This window comes from Diadema antillarum, unplaced genomic scaffold (assembly GCF_040938485.1).
Source record: "Diadema antillarum isolate AM-2024a unplaced genomic scaffold, OU_Dant_1.0 seq00000326_RagTag, whole genome shotgun sequence".
Taxonomy (NCBI): domain Eukaryota; kingdom Metazoa; phylum Echinodermata; class Echinoidea; order Diadematoida; family Diadematidae; genus Diadema; species Diadema antillarum.
This window is the reverse complement of record NW_027271344.1, coordinates 242,501-264,009: the sequence shown is the minus strand read 5'-3', so window position 1 is coordinate 264,009 and position 21,509 is coordinate 242,501. Positions and strand designations below refer to the sequence as shown.

General features: G+C 37.8%; 1 protein-coding gene across 1 annotated transcript; it reads left to right on the top strand.

The window, feature by feature from the left end:
* The first annotated feature begins 11,478 nt into the window (after positions 1 to 11,478).
* LOC139730674 (transmembrane protein 26-like) lies at positions 11,479 to 20,869 on the top strand. The gene is made up of 3 exons (XM_071641531.1): positions 11,479 to 11,669; positions 19,269 to 19,482; positions 20,120 to 20,869. Exons 1-3 carry the CDS (start codon positions 11,479 to 11,481, stop codon positions 20,867 to 20,869), a joined length of 1,155 nt encoding a protein of 384 aa, XP_071497632.1.
* Positions 20,870 to 21,509: the final 640 nt, after the last annotated feature.

Here is a 21,509-nt window from a genome sequence, read left to right as displayed (position 1 = left end):
AATATTTTCTCCAGCTTTTTGACGATAGATGAGTGTTGAGTTATTTGAAATATTTGTCACAATAGTAAAAACGAAGTTAAAGGAATAAATGTGTGCTGATAAATATCATTTTCGAAAATTTCGCGAGATGCCGGACCGTGTCGTTTGTTGAAGATAGACGTGCAGAACAGATCACTATCTTATGGTTAAGACATAGAATAGGAACCGCAACAACCGACGATCCTTCCAAGTTCCTTTTTATTCTCTGACAATGATGAAAATCATTTAAAAAAAGAGAGAGATAAAGATTCATGTTGAATCAAATGTCATGCGTATATATGAATACACATGATGTTTGTGCGTGTACCAATGTAGCATTTGTCTTTACATCCATGTGAATAATTATGATTTATTGATAATTTTGGCTACTACGAAAGAGGTTTTCTGAATTCAGAGATCTTTAACTCTTGACATTTCTATAGAACAATTGAAAACACATATTGAAGAAAAAAGAAAGTCCATCTATGAATATCTACATTGTTGTTTCCCGATTTCTTTGCATTTCTATTTGATATTTAGTCCACAGCATGAGATTTAAGACCATGATAGGAAAAGCAAGTGCTTGAAGGTTTGATCTTCAAATTTTATTCATCATATTCTGGTATGGTTTGTCGTTATAGAATCCATAGCTCAATTATTATTGTTATTATTTTGGCCGTTTTGCAGGCGATCATCTGGTTTTATACTACAGATGTAAATCTTCGTCATATATCTTTGGTTCATTTTGGCTGTTTTCATGTATGTCGTGTATGTCATTTTCCTCTTGTTTATATGTGATAATACTGAGATATTTGCAAGGTTTAATATCCATAGGTTCAACTCATCACACCGCCTTAGTTTTGCTTGTAATAATTATTCAGTAACACGTAAAGCAGTCGTTTCTAATGACTTCTCCCCGCCTGCTTTATTTTGTAGTCTCAAACAAAGGCATTTGCTTCAGGCACAGTCAATCGGTTTTCAGAATGTCAATATTATTATTAAAATCAGAGTTCTTGTTGTACGCTATCACTCTGTCTGTTTCTTAAACAGGGCCCAGATGTATTGGTATTAACTTATTGTGCGTATGTTAAGGAATATACCTATTTATGTGTTCATGGGTCATTGTGTCAACTTACCAATTCGTGTAAGATTAAGACGCAAATATTCTGCTGATGAAGATGTTAAGTAGTATTTCTATTTTTCTCTTGCCAGATACATATATATTGAAGGCGTGTTAGATAATTGTTGAAAGGTGTTGCTGCGATGTTAAATTCCTCGCTCGATTGATGGGATGATCATGTGATGAGTGAATGGCAGTTCAACGTTCAGTCCTATTTTAATTTCCTCTATTTCATTTCCTTTTTTTTTTTCATTTCCTCTGCTCATATTATTCTTAATCGAACTCATGTCCTTTTTTTCGGTTTTTTTTTTTGTGTTTAATTGTTTGTCTGATGTCTTGTTTGAAATTACCTACATCGGTACTTCACAGTTTTTATTTCGATGGCACGTTATAGTCAGATACTAGTATGAGTAGATGAGATACAGTGTATTTAATTGTGGGTTTCAGGGTGTGTATGGTTTTATGTTGATTAGTGGTGTTGTATTCTGTCAAAGCAAGATGACATTACCACCTTCGACAGACTTATCGCAAGTTATATTTTACAGTCTTTTACGCGTTTTGTTTACAGTCTGCTCGATCGCATGCCTCGCGCCAGATTCAGTTGATCCTTTTGATCATTGCAACAAATTCTAGATAACCAAGAATTTGTGAGAAATACTGGGCAACTATAAAATCCTGAGAGATATGTGTGTCGTAGAGTAAAATTTTCGGAACATTTTTGTGATCAAAAGATCATCATTTCAAAGATGATTGTGATGACGATTTATTGTGCGTGCAGGCGATGGCGCTGATGTTGATGTTACGTGAGTGTTCTGATGATACTGTTATTAGAAATACGTGTAACGATGTGCTGCTTGCTTTGGTCATACTGATGTAGTAGATGTATATGGGTCTGTAACTTTGATATTCATTCGTTACCTCAATTTTCTGACGAATCAGATTGCTTGTAACTGACTTCAGTGGAAACTACGCGTGCCATGGCAAGGTACAGTGATCCAAAGATCAAGTCAGTGTAGTATAGACAATAATGCTGCTCTTGTCTGTTTACTGTTGATCACACGTTTTTGGTACAATTGTGAAATAAATATGCACAAGCTTTTGACATGGACGTAGAAACCATACAGATGCTCTAAAAAGTGCCTTGCACAAGCATTTATGATGCGTATAATGATGATTCCTTGAATATCTATAGAGATATTGAGATAGCACTGTGTGTGCTACAAGGTTTCCTTGAGTCGTTTATTGCTTTTCTTTCTTGCTCCATGTTGTACGATATTATGACAGATGTCTGTACATATCGAGTTTAATGAATTTAGTGCTTTCTCTTTCGAGTTTAAAATGAGAACAAGCTGTCTTAAATCGTCCGTTGTTCAAGTGCTTAACAAGATGTACCTGAAGACATTTTCCATTTGAAGTATATGGAATGTTATATCGCAAGTTAATTTTACAAACATTGATTTGTCCCGATGTTGGTCGTGCAAGGAGAGCCATATTTCATATCTCTCTTTGCAGTGAACAGTCTTATTCTAAACTTTTCGAACAGTTAAGTATTAGTTTCAGTGTCGTTGTTATTACTGTATAGATTAGAATCATACTGATAAATATTTGTCAGTCGTTATGTCAGCATATTAAAAATAACTCAATTGACGAAAAAAAAATACAAATTGCAAACTTGACTTGTTGGCAGTGTCTGATTATTAACCCTGGTTGAGTACATGCATTTCTTTATTTTGTTTTGTTTTTTCTGTTATAGTATTTTGTTATTATTATCCTGTTTTTCTTTTCTTTTTTTTTTCTCGGGAGTGGCCTCCGCCCCGAAGGGTGCAGGAGAACAATTATGTTTTCGTGTGTCCGTCCAGCCATCTAAGTGCGCCCCCCCTTTTTTTTTTTGGCAAAGTCGCTTGATGGATTTTCTTGGTATACGTGGTCGAGACAGATATCTCAAGGACATACATTTAGCTCTCTAGTTGTGACTAAAATGTCATTTTCCAGTCATGGTTAACTCAAGGAATCGCAAGTGGTGAAAATACACGTATGTGGTAGGAAAGGTATAATACTGGCACACGATTAGGCCCCTAATATGGAGGAATGGGGGATGTCTATAGGTCAATGGTCTTGCTCTTTACTATGGCTAATTTTCTAATCATCAACTCATTGAGAAAATACACCAAGGAAATGCAGTGAATGTTTAATGGCAACACATTGAAATTTGGTCGGGAGATTAATCACTCTGATGAAAATAATGCACCATAGTTCCTATATAACATTCAAAATTATCCATACTTAGTTAACTCAGATTTTAAATGAAGCAGTAAAAAAAAAGGTAGGGCCTATAGGCCTAATTTTTATTAAGCTTCACAATATCGGGTTGTCGCAAACGAAGATATAGGAACCGTCAATATGATCCAAGCAATTCTTTGAAAATGAAGGGAGCTTTCAGAGTAAGAATCGCAGCGTTCCATCCGAAAGAATTCGTCCGGTACCCTCAATAAAAAGTAATATGCAGCTGTAATCATAACATATACCGTGTGTGTGTGTGTGTGTGTGTGTGTGTGTGTGTGTGTGTACTTCTGAAACGGATTTTACAGTTTAACATCACTATCGCATCCATGGTCGCTCACGAAGAATTGTTTATGCACTTCCCGGCAGAGTTAAGCGTTTTTATATCATTTTTAGCGTTTTATCACAATTATTCCTTTTATGGATAAATTATATTTCAAAACCTCATTATAAATGGGTGAGAAATTGTCCAGCAATCGCAAAGTTAGCTTAAGGTACGTATGTCTTACATCATGTTTGTTGTTCATTTTATTTATTTCATTTCCAACAACATTTTCATACACAAAATAACACAACATCAATGCAATGTAGTAACAAAGAAAAATACGTGAAGTTGACAATACTACGCATCACAAAAGCAAAGTTGTTGTTGTTGTTCATAAGTGCTCTTTGTGGGACTGTGCTTACCAGCACTAGAACACACTCCTATCATGTGAACAGCACTCTGTCCCATAAGGCGTTTTCACATCAGCCCGATAAAAATCCAAGCTCGAGATATTTTTCGCGATCGCAAATTAGCGCGCTATTTCATTTCCTATTCACATCAGCCCGAAGAGAATAAGCCCGAATTTTTTTCGAGCTACTCTCTAAAAAAATCGAGTGAAAATATTCACTCTTAAAAGAGTGAATACAAAAAAGAGTGAATTTAGAGTGAAATTGGAGTGAATTTTGAGTGAAAAATTAATGTTCATTTTCACTCGTTTTGGAGTGACCTCAGGGATCACTCGAAGATTTTGGAGTGATCCCTGAGGTCACTCTAAATCTAGTGAAAATGAAGATTTTCACTCAAAATTCACTCCAATTTCACTCAAAATTCACTCTTTTTTGTATTCACTCTTTTAGGAGTGAATATTTTCACTCGATTTTTTTTAGAGAGTAATTTGACAGCTGAGCATGCGCAGACAGTGTCGGGTATACCAGTAGAGCGCACGCTTTCGGGTCCACACACGCTAGGCATGATGGGATGCATCGCGCTTAATTTTCTTGAGGCGATTTCACATTATCAAATAGCGCGCTAGTTCGCTATGTTATCCCGCTATTTCAGAAATTTTCCGAATGGACTCGAAAAATTTTCTCGATCAGAGCGATACAATTAGCGCGCTAATTTGTGTTTAAATTATCAAGTAGCGCGCTATTTCGTAATCGGGTTAATTTCCCAAGTCAAAAAATAGCGCGCTATTTCGAAATATCGGGTTGATGTGAAAACGCCTATAGATCTATATTATATAGATGATGACTGACGGGGAAGGGAACATACCGAATGTTCTACCCGAAGGGTTTGAAATGCTATTGAGGGAGGTTATAAGTTCCGAGACGAAGTCGAGGGACTTATAGCCTCCCGAAATATCATAACCAATGTTCCTCCATCACGTGACGGTGTTTAGCCAATCACTAACTGGTATTTGACTAACCCATTTAATATTATGTCATTAATGATTAGGATAACACAGTGTGGTTGCGTGAAAAGGCTGAAGTATCAGGGGACTTCGCGCTGCCGTCGAGCTGGTCTACGTATCAAGGTTGGGGAAGTGTGATGCAAGTTGTGTCTGTGTCTGTGTATGTGTATGTGTCTATGTATGTGTATGTGTATGTGTATGTGTATGTGTGTGTGTCTGTGTATGTGTATGTGTCTGTGTCATCGTCTGTGTATATCTAGACACCATGTTACACTAGATATATTTTTTATTCTGTGTAGTGCCTCTTTATTTGCTTTCCAGTGAAATTATGTTCGTGCAGTGTGTTCACTCAAAAGGCAAAAGGGCTCCTTAACGATCTCGAGCGTCAACGGGTTAGATGGTGTAGGCCTAGTACATTTCCACATCGTGGCATACTTCATCATCAGAGGATGAGAGGTGGTTTAACTGATTTGATATAATTTGCCATATCAAAATTACACACGTGTACCAAACTGTCATTGAGCATACAGCCATTGAACGTCATACAAACAGACATAAAAAATAAAAAAAGTAAAGACAGGTAGGGCCTATATGGCTCATTCAACGTTGCCTACAGCCTTTACCGTCGATGGAGTGCACAAGTATATTCTAATTAGTTATGATACAATAATATACTGTACAAAAAGCGTGTAAATTAAATCTGTTCGACTGGACTTACTTGTGAAAATCACGGAGAGAACAGTTTCGTGACTCGTCCGAGTCACTATAATTCTTCAGCTCTGTCTGGCCGGCGAGCATTCACCCGTGGAGGGTGAATGGCGATGTTACTGCCTTTATTGTCTGCACGTCGATGAATTTTGCGGATCACTGACTTGTATGTTGGTGAAAGGCTGTGTCAGAGTGTACATCGAAATATACTATACAGCAGATATCAAACTAAATGAAGTGTTTGTAGGAACAATAAGCATGCGTAATATTTTTTTTTCAAACTTAATCACAATAATTCTAACACACACTGTAACTTCTCTGGCTCACACAGAACCGATGACCGACATGTCCGCTTCCCTTTTCATTCAGGCAGCAGCGCATTAACAATTCATTTTTTTTTTCACAGTTATAATAAATACATGCTTGAGTGAACGCTCCCTGCGTATTATCTAATGAGCTGGAATAAATTATTTTCATATCCCAAATAAACTTAGAAAATCAATTTAATTAGTTGAATATGATCATATTCAAGGAATCATGCCCAGCTGTCGTGATATTATGTAATTGTGACCTTTTTTCTCGTACAAAATTTGTAAAAAAAAGGTTGAAAATTATTTTTTTAAATAAATTTTAAGCATTTTGAACAGTTGAAAGTCTAGTTAAACATGTTTGCTGTCACCAAATTCTATACATCAGTCATGTCGGTATGAAAAGCAATATGTTTTTCTCTTTGCCATTTGTTTTGCTATACTCATGCTTTAAATCTGTCGGGAGACAGCAACATACAACGGAATACTGAATTGCAACTGATCAAAATGTGAGAAAGCATGTCACTGGCTGTTAGATTGTCTACTAAGCTGTGATTGGACTGAGGGAAAGTCAAAGTAAGCCCACATTACAACCACAAGGCATCCAGGTACACATCAAGGTGAACGAGCGACCTTATTTTGAATTAACCATCTTTAGTTCACAAACCTGGAATTGATATAAAAATCCATGGTCACATTTTGCACCTACTTGATATTTTGCTGGATCCTGTCCCATTTAAAGTCCTGAAAGTCCTGGCAATAGAGAGGGAACTGTTATTATTCACATTGATGTAAAATAAGGGAAATGCAACCAGACAGATTCATGTAACAATTTGAGCTTGTTAAACAGACAGCAACATTTCATTTTTAATCATCTTTTCGACAGTAAATTATGGTTACCCAGGAGTCAGGCTGAAATAAACATCTACAGTAATAAAGCTTTTAGTGTCTCCTAGCAGCTGCCATACATGCTCATGTTTTCAGCATATACACCATTAACTGTGATCGTGCATTACTGTAATTTTTTAAAAGCGGTGTGTCAGTTCATTAAGGATATGCAAAGTGCACTGACAAGCCTCGCCTGCCGTCGTGTACTGCATGTATGTAAACCCCACATAAGTTTCCGCCTTATTGTCTCCAGAGTTACGCTCTGACTGTTGTATGACATGTTGCAACGCTTTGACTATCTCGAACGAATTAACCAATTAATCATAATCTGAAAACAAATTAGTGATGTATGACTGTGCAGCAGTCCATTAGCTAATCACAAAAATAAAAATGATACTGAAGAAAACTATATCACAAGCGGGGACACCAAAAAGTGACAAAATGATATTTGCCTATAGGTTTTTGTGTGTTATCTGGGGGCATTTCATTTTGTCAGATATTTTTTTTTGGACAAATTTGCTCACAGCCAATCAGATACAAGGATTTCGATAGCTTATAACGATTTGTCAGAAAAATAAATAATCTGAAAATGCTTCATGAAAATGCCCCCTGAACGTGATCTTTGTATAAAATAATTGATCATAAGTAGTTCATGCCAAGTGTGGACAACTACGGCTTTGATGTGCTGCAAGACGGGTTTTAAAAAATTCATCGCACGGGATGATCCGGCGCAATGCTTTGTTGTTTTGGGGTTTTTTTTTATGCCTCCGCCACGAAGTGGTGCCAGAGGCATTATGTTTTCTTGTTGTCCGTCCTTCCGTCTGTCCGTCCGTAATGAATTTTGTGGACAGCATAACTAAAAAACCTTTTGAGGTATCCTAATGAAACTTGGCATGTATGTGCATAAGGGGTTGAAGTTGTGCCTATCAACTTTTGGGTGCACATGCTCAAGGTCAAAGGTCAAAAGGTCAAAGTCAAATGCTGACAATTTCACTATTTCCCCCATATCTAAGCAATGCCTGAAGATATTTTCTTGAAACTTAGTGTATATATGTATTACCCATAAAATTCTTTGGTGAAAGTTTGGGGTCATGAGGTCAAAGGTCTAAAGGTCAAGTAAAAATGTTAAAATTTCACTTTTTTTTCTCCGTATCTTGGAAATTGTTCAAGGTATCTTCCTGGAATATAGTATATATGCATGTACTGACTGGCAATGATTATCTAGGGAATTTGGGGTTCATGGGTCAAAGATCAGGGGTCAAAGGTCAGGGGCAACACTTCAAAATTTTATTATTTCCCTGATATTCAATGCCAGCAGGATTATTATTTTTTTAAAACTTGGTGTATGCATGTATAACCCAATAGAGATTCTCTTGGAAGGGGTTTTTTTTTTGCCAAAAAGGTCAAAGGTCAAAGGTCAAAAGGTCAAAGATCAAGTGAAAGTGCTGAAATCACTTCTCTCTCCATATTTTCGGAAGTGGCTCAAGTTATCTTGAAACTTAGTACTATGCATGTTCTGCCTGACATCGATTCTCTTATGAATTTAAGGGCAAAGGCCAGATGAAAATGGTAACAATTTACTATTCAATACAGAAATTGCACTTTTTCTCCATACCTTGAAAATTACTCAATGCATAAACTTATGAAAGGGTCAAAGTCAAGTTAAAGTCCTTAAATCCCAAAATACTTGCTCTCCTATTCATCCAATTAAATCTAGGTCAAGGAAGGTGAACATTCAACACATTTGTAACAAACATGTCATTTTAATCATTTTGCCACTTTTATGAAAATGTAATCACACATTGCCCACTGTACTATAGACCTATTAGGAGAATCATGCATTATGTCGGAGGCATACCAGTTGCCATAGCGACATTTAGTTTATTTTGTTTTTTAGTTTTATGTAGATGTATACTTACTGTATCTTTTGAACTGTCAAAGGGTTTACTGAAGCTTACGACGGGAATAGTCTTCACATTATACGAAAAGATGAGCGATGTCAATACCAGGGTGTCAGTATTAGGGTCTTCAAGGCAATAATGTACACATTGCATGCATGGAATATATAGAGAGGAGTTGAGATTAAGACTAGGTGCAGAAAAGACATTCTGCCTACACACACACACACACACACACACACACACACACACATGATTATATACGTATTCACGGGTGAGTGTGTGTGTGCGCGCGTGTGTGTTTAGGTTTGTGTATTCACCAATATTACAACAATTAATTTGCGTGATATGATACGTCACGCAAAGTCACGCATTGGGCAGTCTCCACTTGCATCTTTTATACCAGCCTATATTTTTCCCCTCTTTAATTCCTCTTTGACTATAATGTTTGTCTAATAAACTCCGGTGACCCATCATCTCTGCCAACGAGGAGTGGACCTCGCCGTTCGGAGCCGTGTGTCAATATCGGTCTATCACAATTTAATGCTGTCATATTAAACAACTCGCTTTTAGGATCTATTCGAGCCACTTGATGGTCACGGGGTATGACTTGTGAGGACTTCTGCAGTAGTTGAAAAATTGGATGATGATACAACAAAATCTACGTCCTTGACGTTGTTTGATTTCCATTAATTTGTAATTGGCAATCACGCATTAACACTTAATTCTAATGAACAAATACGAAAAGATCATAACACAGAGCGATTGCAATACAAATAGTTCAATGATATTTGAAAAGATAATTACAAGAGACATTACTATCTTCAACATCTCGCAATTTCAAGGTGTGAAGAGTAAGTCCACAATAAATCACCATCAAACGTCATATTTCATTATTCTCCATGATAACCTGCTATTATACAGGAAACAATAGTACGCCATGTCACTTCAGAAATGTTTGAAAACAATAATAGTGGCACCATGCACGCTGTAACAAATAATTCGGAGAGGGCTATAACATGAGAAGTTGTGCTTGTATCGTAATATGGAAGATCCAAGCTCTATAATTTTAATCATACTTTAAGTTTTGCCATCAAAGGAAACTTTCAGATGCAAAACAAGCTTTCAAAGAAACTGATCATTTGTTTTCCAATAGGTATCTGACATGATGCAGTTACTTCTCATTACAAATTTATTGTAGAACAATAAGCTTATTACGCGACATAAGATCTTCAGCATTACTCTAATGATGAGGCAACTTAATATCACGTCAATGATGACATCGCGAAACTATAATGGCATGGATGAGATGATTGTTTCCCGCGTGCGAAGTTATATGGGGCCTATATTTGATATTGAAGATAATTCTTCCCATGAGTGATTCGTAATTAATTGTGATTTACCACATGACATGATCATGCATCTTTTCTGCCTCTCCATCCGTTTTGCTGTCTGTCTCTCGTCCCTGTCGTCCATGTTCCATGTGTGTTGTCTGTTGCTCATCAGCCCACCTGTCTTTCCCTTTTCATCAGACAATCGCGTCCTTCAAAGTCATGAATATCTCACGTATTTTCATTGCACTGTGTCGTCATAATCGATTCACTTTGATTAAATCGGTTTGATGGGAACACTTTCGAAGAAGGGCGCGGCGGCTTCAGCTAGTGGGCATGCGCAAATGAAACTCAGTCGTTCAGCAAATCATGCATTCGCTCTGAATATTGGGTACGGCATTATTGGGTAAACGGGTTTATCGGAGGACCATGTCTGTTGAGTGAAGTGCAGCAAATCATTTGATGGATAGGAGTTCAATGTTGTTGCAAGGGGGTTTTCTGAATGATTAAGAACTGCGTTGACTCTGAAATAGCAGGGGGAGCTTGTACATCCTTCCGTAGACCTCTATAAGTAGGATGAAACAGCGAGCAAAGGTGGGAGACAATTTTGAACATTGGTTTTGACGGGGCGATGATGCGAGTGAGACAAATGAATGCTTCGGACCTGCTTCGACTATGAACGACACTCCTTCATAAGGATACATCAATGAGCGAAGTACTTGATGGTCCATCTGTAAAATCATATTGGAGTAAACGTGAACGTCTCATGTTTGTGGACACGAATAGACATTGACAAAAGTGGCGGAGTCGGGAGCACATCGTTATGAAGCAAAGACGCTATAGGAAAAGTAAAAGGTAAACAACCTTCAGGAACAATGATGTAGGGGCCTAAAGGAATCACAGTGGATGAACGTGGTCAATAGATAAGAGGTTTGGTGACACTATCCAATGTCTTTGGGTGGATTGTCACGTCACAGACATCATAAACATCACTATAATTTCAGAAGGTGAAAAGGTATTAAAATCATGGATGAAATGGACAGTGAATATAAGCATTCTGTAGAATCCGATCATGACATGTTCAGGCGGAATGCTACGAACAACATCCACGCCGACAGCCAGGAGTCCGGATACGCTTCACCAGCTCCTCGTCACAATCTAGCCGTGCTCCAGGCCGACGATGAAGCGAGCGATCGGCCAGCCAGGACACGGTCCACGAAAATGCGCCCACCAAGCTATGAGTTCTGTTCGATGAAACTGCAGCGGGCATCGAAGGCCTCGGTCGTACGAGCCGCGTTCCTCTTCCACGGTCTTGCTGCGATCTTTTGCGTCGTGTACACGTTGCAGAACTCCTACTACTGGTTTCTTGGAATCGGTTTCGTCTTTCTTGCCATGGAAATGGTGCTTACATACTCTTATAATGAAGAAGGGGAGTGGAAATGGTAAGTGCTCCATACTCGTCCAATTTAAGATAATCATGCTAACTTAATTATGTACAAAAAATGTTAACTTTTGATGAAAAGAATAACGAAAATGGTTCAGAATTGACAGATAGTGTCCAAGAATCCTTGTCACCACTATTGGTTGGGAAAAATTCAAAGAACCATGCTTAAGGATGTGTCACACCTTTCCGGGCAAGCCTTGCGTGCGACTTGCGAAGAGCAATTTTTACTACCCGGAGGTCCCCGCAGATGACCCGCATATGACAGTATACCTAGCGCGTATCTCACCAGTAGTCGCCCGGAGGTGCGCACTCAAATCTTTTTTAGGCCCTGTCACACATTTCCGGGCAATCTACGCGGGTTTGTTGCGTGTGGGTATTCTCCAGCATACCGGACAATTTCTGAGGGCGGGCAAGGATTTGGACGAGTTTTGAATGCGTTCTACTTAAGTTCTACTTGCGGGTATTCTGTGTGACCTGCGTGCCAGGCGCGTGGGGGCTGTCAACTAAGTGAAGGAATTCCTCTGAAGGAATGGCAGAAGTCCCACAGAATGTCATTATCTTGGCCGCATTCGGGGGCTGCGAAGTACCTGCGTGGGAGTGTTGCCTGCTAGCGAGGTGCTGCCGCTAAGGGCCATCTACTGGCGTTCTGCGTGGACCTCTGTGGGCAATCCCCGCGACTCTTCCGGAAAAGGTTTTGGTCATGCTCAAAACATGGCTGCGGGTAAATCGGACTTGCGTGCGCACCTCCGGGTAAATACGAGCGAGATACGCACTAGGTACTGTCAGGTGCGGACCAACTGCGGAGATCTCCGGGTAGCAAATTTATTTCCCCGCAGGTCAACCCGCAAAATTTCCCCAGATACGGTGACAAGGCCTTAAAGATGCTCAAAACTTGTTCCGAGTGAGTCGCGGGGGTTTGCCAGCAGAGGTACACGCAGAGCACCAGTAGGAGACCCTTTACCGGCAGCACCTCGCAGGCAAATCCAACGCAGGTACTTCGCAGTACCTGTAACTCGCTCGTAACAGAAAACGGATCGGTTTCAAAGCTCTCACGCAGGTCACACGGAATACACGTAAGTAGAAGGTGAGTAGCACGCTTCTAGCAGGTAACACACAAGTGCGAAACTCGCAAACTTTCTTGTCCGCCCGCAGAAAATTCTCCTGCGTGCTGGAAAATCCCTACTCGCAACAAGCCCGCGTAGCTTGCCCGGAAAGGTGTGACACGGCCTTTAGCTGAGACCATGATGAGAACGTCTTGTACTTTGTTTTATTACAACGTACTAGGCCCTACTACTTATTTTTAAGATTGTATCCACACAATACTATATTCGGGACAATGTGATTGGTTAATTCAGAATTCAATGTTCAAAATTAGGCCTTGTGTACACTCTGACTGTGTGAATATGTATTTTAATGCTAATTATAAAATAAATGTTTTTTTTTTTGGGGGGGGGGGGGATACTGTAAATCTACAGATATTAAAATCATGAAATCCATACCTGACTTCATCTGATCTTGATGTCATTCTCCCTTTTTAGATTGGTCAAGCAGTATCACACCCGAAAAAGGCATCGTAATTTGCTTTGTATCCATTTCATTGTATTTCTTCTGGTTCTTCTCATTGCAGCAAAGGCTGAAAAAGTGTATAAGAGAGAATGTCTGTAAAACAATTGAGTATATGAATATAAGAACGACCCAAGTCCATGGAAGACCATTTAGAGTAAACTAAAAAAAACTTCATATCCTTTTTATTTGTCCAATAATATTCTATTTAACTGTGATGGGAAGGCAACATTGTATATACAAATTAGAACATATATTATTATGACAATTAATATTTTCATTAATTGTGGAATGGCCATTTTGTGTGGTGGACTTGGGTCGTTCTTTGATTCATATGGACTTGGGTCGTTCTTTGATTCATATACATGATATTCTGCTATAGAGATGAGAGATGGATGAGAGAGGGTGCTATTATATGAATGTAAGAACGACCCAAGTCCTTCATTCTTACATTAATTTAAGATTTAACTCATTCATTTCAGGCACTTCCGGGGGTAATTAGGATTTATCAGTAACACGCAAGATGAGTTCATGCATAAGCTACAATTTCCCATGTCAAACTGAATTTGGCCAAAAATTGGACTTGGGTCGTTCTTATATTCAGGTCTTCAATTCACAATAGTGAAAATCATTGTATATCAATTCATCGATCCGTGCACATAACGTCATCCCCACCCCCCCCCCCCCCCCCCCTCTTTGGACAGACAGGGAAACTATTATTTTCGTCATGGTACATGCAGGACTAACGCTCTCTTGTATAATGAGCGTTGTAAATTATTCGAGAGAACATCATTGCCATATAGTGCTGAATCCCGCAGTCTTTTAATTTGTTCGCTCGAATCATGGACTTCCAAAATAGCTTACATTGCCATTTTGCAATTTTGAACATTACAGTCTCCACTCCCAGTGGTCTTATGTTTTGATTTAAAAAAAAATTATCAGCATGAGTTGCGCCATCGCTGCATATATATTTTGTTTTCATGTTGCATCAGCAATCATTGCTAATTAGATTCTAAACACAGCTTATAGTATGTACCATGTTCAGACCTGAAGTTAGTTGAGTTGCGCCATTGCAATGTTCAAATGAGACACAAACATACAGATAGATTTCTCGATTCTTTTTCTTGTTAATTCACACAGAACTATAAAAGCAATGTAATCATACTATTGAATGCTATATCATGACATTTCTTTCATTTGAACATCTGCATACGACTCTTTGTTGATTTTATTTGATACCACACTGATATTATTATAGTCAACGTGACTTGAACTCACAATGTTTTACATATAGGTCAGAATCATATTCAACCTGCACTGATCAAAGGCTTTAGTATTGCAATCTGCTACACGGAAATTTCCGTATCGATCTGTGATGACAACTTGTCTATGGAAAATGAAATTGCATTTGAGGTGTGATTCGAACATCGACGGTAATCTCACGCCCAGCCTAGCCGATCGATACTTTCGTATCCAAACTCAAGCGGTTATACGCTAGATTAAAGTAGACTTGAATTCGCCACTGTGCATGACGAAATTGAGTGATCTACTAATATTCATCCTTGACTATAGCTGGAATTCGACCCCTAATGATAAAATGTGAATTAGATTTTTCCGTATTATTTTTTTTTAATGATCTGAACAAAATATTTTGCCTAAATTCCAAGCAAGAGATACGGAAAGAACAGGAATATTTGGGATGGAGCGGCAACATCCATTGCATTTGGTGCCCATACTGATAACTGTCATCTTTCCAAATGCCTGGGCGCTGGAGGCACGCAGTCATTTCATTTTCTGCGTAATGGTTTGGTCTCAAGAAGTACCTTCATAAGCTAGGTCTGTTGGGGACTGCTGCCACGTTAAGTATGGATTACTTGTCCAAATAATCAACGGCATATTTACGGTACATAAAAATCAGCAAAAGATAATATGATAATGTTTATGAGACTGTCAAATGCAGTCGATATGTCCAAGCGTCCCGCTGAGAAATGTGATGGCAAAAACGCCCATTTTCTAGGAACTCGATGAATATTAATTCAGTCTCGCTGTCAGGCGCTGAACAAACAAACATATCGTGAATCAGATTTTTCGATTGGTGTTTCTTGGCAACGAATTGATATCTTCTAAGTGTGTATTATTTCTTTAAATGAGACAGTTAATAATAAAAACAACAATATATTCAAACGAAGAATTACTCATGAAAGTATAGCTAGGCTAGGTGCTAGCTTAGACACCGCAGACTGGTCCTGTATCTTTGATACAGATGATGTTAATTTGTCTTATGAATATTTTATGAAGATTTTTATCCAACATTTGGACATTTGTATTCCAAAACGTAGAGAAAAATCAGCTAATTATAAAAAAATACCCAGGCTCCCATGGATTTCAAAATCGCTCCTGCGTTCAATAAATAGAAAGAATAATTTATATTACAGATTTAAAATGAAACGTACTGAGCAATCAAAGTTGAAATACACTAGTTACAAAAATATTTTGACGAAAATTATACGAATAGAAAAGAAAAAATATTATACTAATCAGTTACAATTTTACAGGCATGATATGCAAAATACATGGAAAGTTTTAAAGCAAGCCATGAATATATCAAATGTTAAGTCAAATATTACAAAAATTAGATTTGATGGTGAAATTTTTGAAGATTCTCAACAAATTTGTGATATTTTGAATAACCATTTTTCTTCAATTGGGGAAAGCCTGGCAAGTAATATTCCTCCCTCCACAAAACATTTTTCCGAATTTTTGGGTCCCCCAAATTCTAGTTCAATATTTTTTAATCCAACATACACTCAGGAGATAATTAATATTGTCTCTGATTTTAGTTCCAAAAAAAGTGCTGGACACGATGACATCAGCAATTTTCTTTTAAAGGGGGTAATATCGTCAATTGCGGATCCTTTAGCTCATATATTTAATCTATCCCTTTTTAATGGCACCCTCCCCGAAAGTATGAAAACAGCAAAATCATCCCCTTGTTTAAAAAAGGTGACAAATTAGACGTAAATAATTACCGACCAATTTCTTTGTTAAGTGCATTGTCAAAAATTCTTGAAAAAATTATTTATAAAAGAACTATTAATTTCTTTAAATTCAATAATATATTTACGAATTCTCAGTTTGGATTTAGGGAGAAACATAGCACCACACATGCATTATTGAGTTTTATAGAAAAAGTGGCACATGCTATCGATAAATCTTCTCATCTGATAGGTTTGTTCCTGGACTTCTCCAAGGCCTTCGACACCATCAATCATGATATTTTACTTAACAAATTACATCTTTAATCTTCAAAAAACAAAATATATGCTCTTTAGTAATTCTACTGAGGCATTGCCTGTTGATATTGTTTTAGATGGTACTCCACTCGAAAATGTTTCCCATATAAAATTTCTTGGAGTAACAGTTGACAATAAGCTGTCCTGGAAATTTCATATTGACAGTATATGTAAAATTATTTCACGTAATATTGGTATAATTAATAAGCTTAAGTTTTGTTTTCCTTTGTCGTCCCTGCTCGTATTATATTCATCCTTAATATTGCCATATTTAAGTTACGGTATTCTCGCGTGGGGAAATACATATAAAACATTCTTAGATAAATTACTTTTATTGCAAAAGAAATCACTCCGTGTTATATGTCATACTGCATTTTTGTCCCATACTGACCCACTATTTTATGAGCATAAAATATTGAAAATGAATGATTTGTATTTGTTTAATCTAGGACAATTTATGTATAATTATAATAAAAATAATCTCCCAAATATATTTGAAACAATGTTTCAAAGAAATCAATCTGTTCACAATTATCCAACACGGCGATCAAATGATTTCCATTTGCCATTTCTGAGAACTTTGTTGGCTCAAAACACATTCATTTACGATGGGCCAAAGTACTGGAATTCACTTCCCAGTAACATTACAACAGCTCAATCTCTGAATTCCTTCAAGAATAAATTAAAATCATTTTTATTGAAATGTTACAACATCCAACAGAGTTAGTTTCCCTTTATCATCTCAGTCAAGTCATCATTCTTTTTTACATAAGTCCTCCTAAGTATGTCTCTGTCTGTGTTCTAAATATAACGATGTGTTTTTCTCTTTCTCCTGCATTCTTACCAACATAACTACGTATAAAAAATGTTTTGCATTACATTCAATCCAGCTTGTATTTTATCACTTATTTTACATTATGAAATCTAGATTGCTTGCGTCCACGATGGCACATGCTGTAGTTCCCTCTTTTTTCTCCCTTTTTTTCTCTCTTTTTTTCCTCTTTTTTTTTCCTTTCCTTTTCTCTCTTTTTCTATTTCCAATCATCTTGATGTCAGTTGACATCGGTTCGTTTATTGTGTTTTATATTGATGTTTTGTGTATTTTCTGAGGGTCCCATATCTTACAAGCTTTGCTTCTTAGTGGGACCCTCCACTTCCATCCTCATCCTTAGTTGACTTGTATTATACGCTTTATGTATTTAACAAAGATGTAATCGCATCTACTTCTCATTTTCATAATTTTCTTATGTACTTTTTCAAATTTTGTTCTGTATCACAAAAATCCCGTGCATATGCAATGTACATAATTTCTTTGTTCATTTTGATGGAGGTGAAAATAAAGTTGAATTGAATTGAATTATATTATAATAGAGTGTATGTATGAAAATATGCAGGGTGTGAGATAGACGAACTTTAAGTTATGCTTTATTTTGTGTAATAATGAATGCTGCATATTATTAAAATTTGTTATTCCGAAAATGAAAAATTATAGGTTCGTTAATCAGAAAAAAGAGCGTAGTAACGAACCTTCAGAATTACGAACCTTATAGAATTTTCTGATGAACAAACCTGCATAATAATGACCCTCTTTTATTTTTGGATTAACGAACCTTCGAAATAAGATACCTTATTTCATTTGGGATCTACGAATCTTCGGAATAACGAACTGTAACTATTTCGATTGTTTGTTTGTATGTTTGTTTGTTTGCTTGCTTGCTTGTAAGCAGCGATTTCCTCTCCCAATTTCACTTTGACATTTCACACGCAGACAGAAAAACAAAGACGTGATATCAACTCTTGTAGGGTTTAAGTTTCAGTTTCGATGTACGTCATTTCTGCATTTTCCATGAATATCATGTGTAATTAACTGTAAAATGGATCCTTTAGAACATTGTACATAGCCTACCTGCATTGAGGGTCGTGAGGAATGGGTTTGGAGTGTCCGCTGGTTTTTGGACCCAAATGTGAAGTTTCCGATCTCTTTCGTCTAACACTACCCTTCAATCGTTTTACATGTGCTTCCAAAACCAGCGATTACATGTGCTTAGAAACGTCAGTATCAAGCGCTATATAGGTGTTATTTATTATTTATATTATCATTATTATTACTATTACTTTTAATGTTAATATTAATAATTATATCTTATCATCTGACAGATGAAGTGCCTATTGTAACTGTCAAGTGTACTTTTTTCCCCTCACAAACTGTTATGCGGACAATTATTTTGGCATATAGCTGATCTCTCAGGTGGGATGTGCTGACTTTTGCTTTTACAAGCCGGGCTAATAATTACTATATCTCAAATCTGTCAATTTTACATCCTTCTACTAAGCAAATTCAATCTTAAACATGTCAGCTACTGATAAAGACCTCCATAATCAAACGAAAGAAGAAGGGAAACACAAACTGCATTATACACATTAAAAAAGACAAACACATGATAACATGTACAGGTATAGACAGAAACTACAGAGAGCAATCAGCATATTGTTATTTTCTATAATGAATTATTCATCTTGATTACATGCCGTTTCGAAATACCTTCTGAAATTGAATGCTTGTTATTATCAAAACAACAAAGCGGCATATTTAGCGACAGGGTAATAAGGCATGTAACGACCACTTGATATAACATGGCGTATCACGGCACATCCTATACCAACGAAGATCATAGTAATATCTTTAAAAGCGATACTAAAACATTTTTTTACGACTACATTTCTTGTCTGTTGACCATCAGGTTTGTACCATCGGCGTTCATCTACATGGCCATTGTCGTGCCCGTTGTGTGGTTCATGGAGCTGGGATCACTCAATCTCCGGCTCCTCGTCAAGAGTCGTGTTGGTTTGGAGGCCGAGTGCCCGGTCAGCATCAGTTCCGTACAGATCAACGCCTTCCTCTGTCTCAACAACAATACGTCACCATACGATGAAGTTGTTACTCCCGTAGAACAGGTAAGAAGCATGCACACACATTTTAATGCCTGTATAGGGAGCAGTGGGGGAAAGGTGTGTTGTATTCGCGGCAATACGTGAGCAGAAACTGCTGGCGAGTTGTGGGTAAGTTTTACAAAGACAGTCATATCGCATAGCTAAATTATTTGCCTGTATAACACACCCGTGATTTCTGCCTGAATTGGTATGTTCCACATAGTTAAAGAGTTTACTTAATTCTATCTTATTTCATTCAGTTGTTTTTTAAACTCTTTCCTTAATAACTACTGTTGTGAACCAATGTCTTCTTAGACTGCGAGCAGAAACCCTTTGCTGTTATTCATAAATGCATACGAGATAAACATAAATACATATGTAACACAATAGACCCACATGTCACTATAGAGAAACGTAATGTGTCTTTTTTGATTACATAAAAACAACCGAGAATTCAGCTTTGCTGTAGTTTCAAGCTACAGATCTATGAAGTTTCCAATCACTGTTGCAAAGAAGGCCTATTTCCATTAGATTATGTTCTTGTTTTTTACTGTAAGGTTTAAACTGCGAATGTGAAATGCACTTCTGCGTGGCGTCATATTTTTATGAAGCGCATAACATAAACATTTTCATCTTCTTGTTTGGTCATTTTCCTTCACAGAGGGTGTACGAAATGCAGCAGTTGTATTCCACCACCCTGCAGCAAACTCTGATGCTGATTCTCATCTTAGGTCGCTGGTTGATGCCGCGCGGTCAGCTGACACGTGACCAGCTATCTCAACTACTATTGGTCTACATCGGTATGGCGGCAGACATGCTGGAGTTCTCACTGGAGACCCTAAAGCTGGAGGCCATCGCCTGCATGAAGGACATGTTCTACGTCATCCTTGGCATCTGGAGCTGGAGCTTGTTGCAGTTCACTCTCGGCTTGACTGCGACGAAGGCAAGGAAGCGCCGAGTGTTCGGCAAGGTAGCCAGGCCTCCGGAAGACGAGACCGCTCGGCAAGAGGAAAAGAGGCGAAACAGCATTCTGGGGCGGGCAGCGATATCTCTGTGGTGCTGTGGCACAGAAACCTGGGCGCTGATGACCAGCGTGATCCTACAGGACGGACCCTATCTTGTCATTAGACTCTATCTCATCATTCGTTTTAGAATTTTCGATCAATCCATGATCTTTTTCACGTGCAAGAACATGCTGCTGCTAGTGCTGCAGTTCTATCGCCTCTACGTGGTCATCAGCGAAACTCAAAAGGCACACGCACAGAGTTCACTGCGGCGCCGCCAGTCCATGCTTCCAATGATGAAAGCACGGTCTGATGATTTACAAGGGCGTTGGCCTCAGAATGGGAGTGTCTATGCAATTCATCCTATTCCAAGGGCCAATGGCGAAGTAGAAGTTGGTGTGCGATAGACATCATGTAGAAAATGGATCTCTTGCTCTTGCAATGTTTATAAAAAGCTATTCTTGATTTCAATGGAAACAGATTTCAAAGAGTCCAGCGTCGGTGTTTAGAGTTTCAGACAATAAACAGTTTATCACTATCTCTCGATAGCAAATTGAGACTTTTGTCCAACAGAGCCCCTCTTGCTGGGAGACAGGCCATAGAAATCTACATCCAAGAAATGAGAGTGATAACGAAAATATTGCAATGAAACAAAAACTCAGAACGCCGAAATAGTACCTGTCTGAAATGAGAGAACGTGAAAAAGGAGCTTCTTGAACTCCAACTTGACTCTTCTTTATTGCTTGCTGAAGAAAAACACTCGCAAATAAAAGTGGACTCCATGCCGTATAAACGCATTCATTTCATTTTTTTTTTTCATGTCTTGTCGATCAGAATTGAAATGAATTTAAAAAAAAGTACTGGAGTGATCACATTTACATCACGCCCTTATTTTCCGTTTAAGTATTATAGAAAGATCTTTGAGGATCAATTTGATCACGATGTTAAGAATAAAATGTGACTTTTGACAACATTCAATGTAATGATGTCCTTGCGTGATCTACAGGCGGAGCGAACACCCTCATTCGTTGGGAAATAATTATGTGC

Excerpts from the sequence above, each read along its gene's own strand:
- LOC139730674 (XM_071641531.1), top strand. The coding sequence starts at position 11,479 with ATGAAACTGCAGCGGGCATCGAAGGCCTCGGTCGTACGAGCCGCGTTC. Across the intron at positions 11,670-19,268 it reads GAAGAAGGGGAGTGGAAATG|GTTTGTACCATCGGCGTTCA; the intron begins GTAAGTGCTCCA and ends GTTGACCATCAG. Across the intron at positions 19,483-20,119 it reads TTGTTACTCCCGTAGAACAG|AGGGTGTACGAAATGCAGCA; the intron begins GTAAGAAGCATG and ends TTTCCTTCACAG.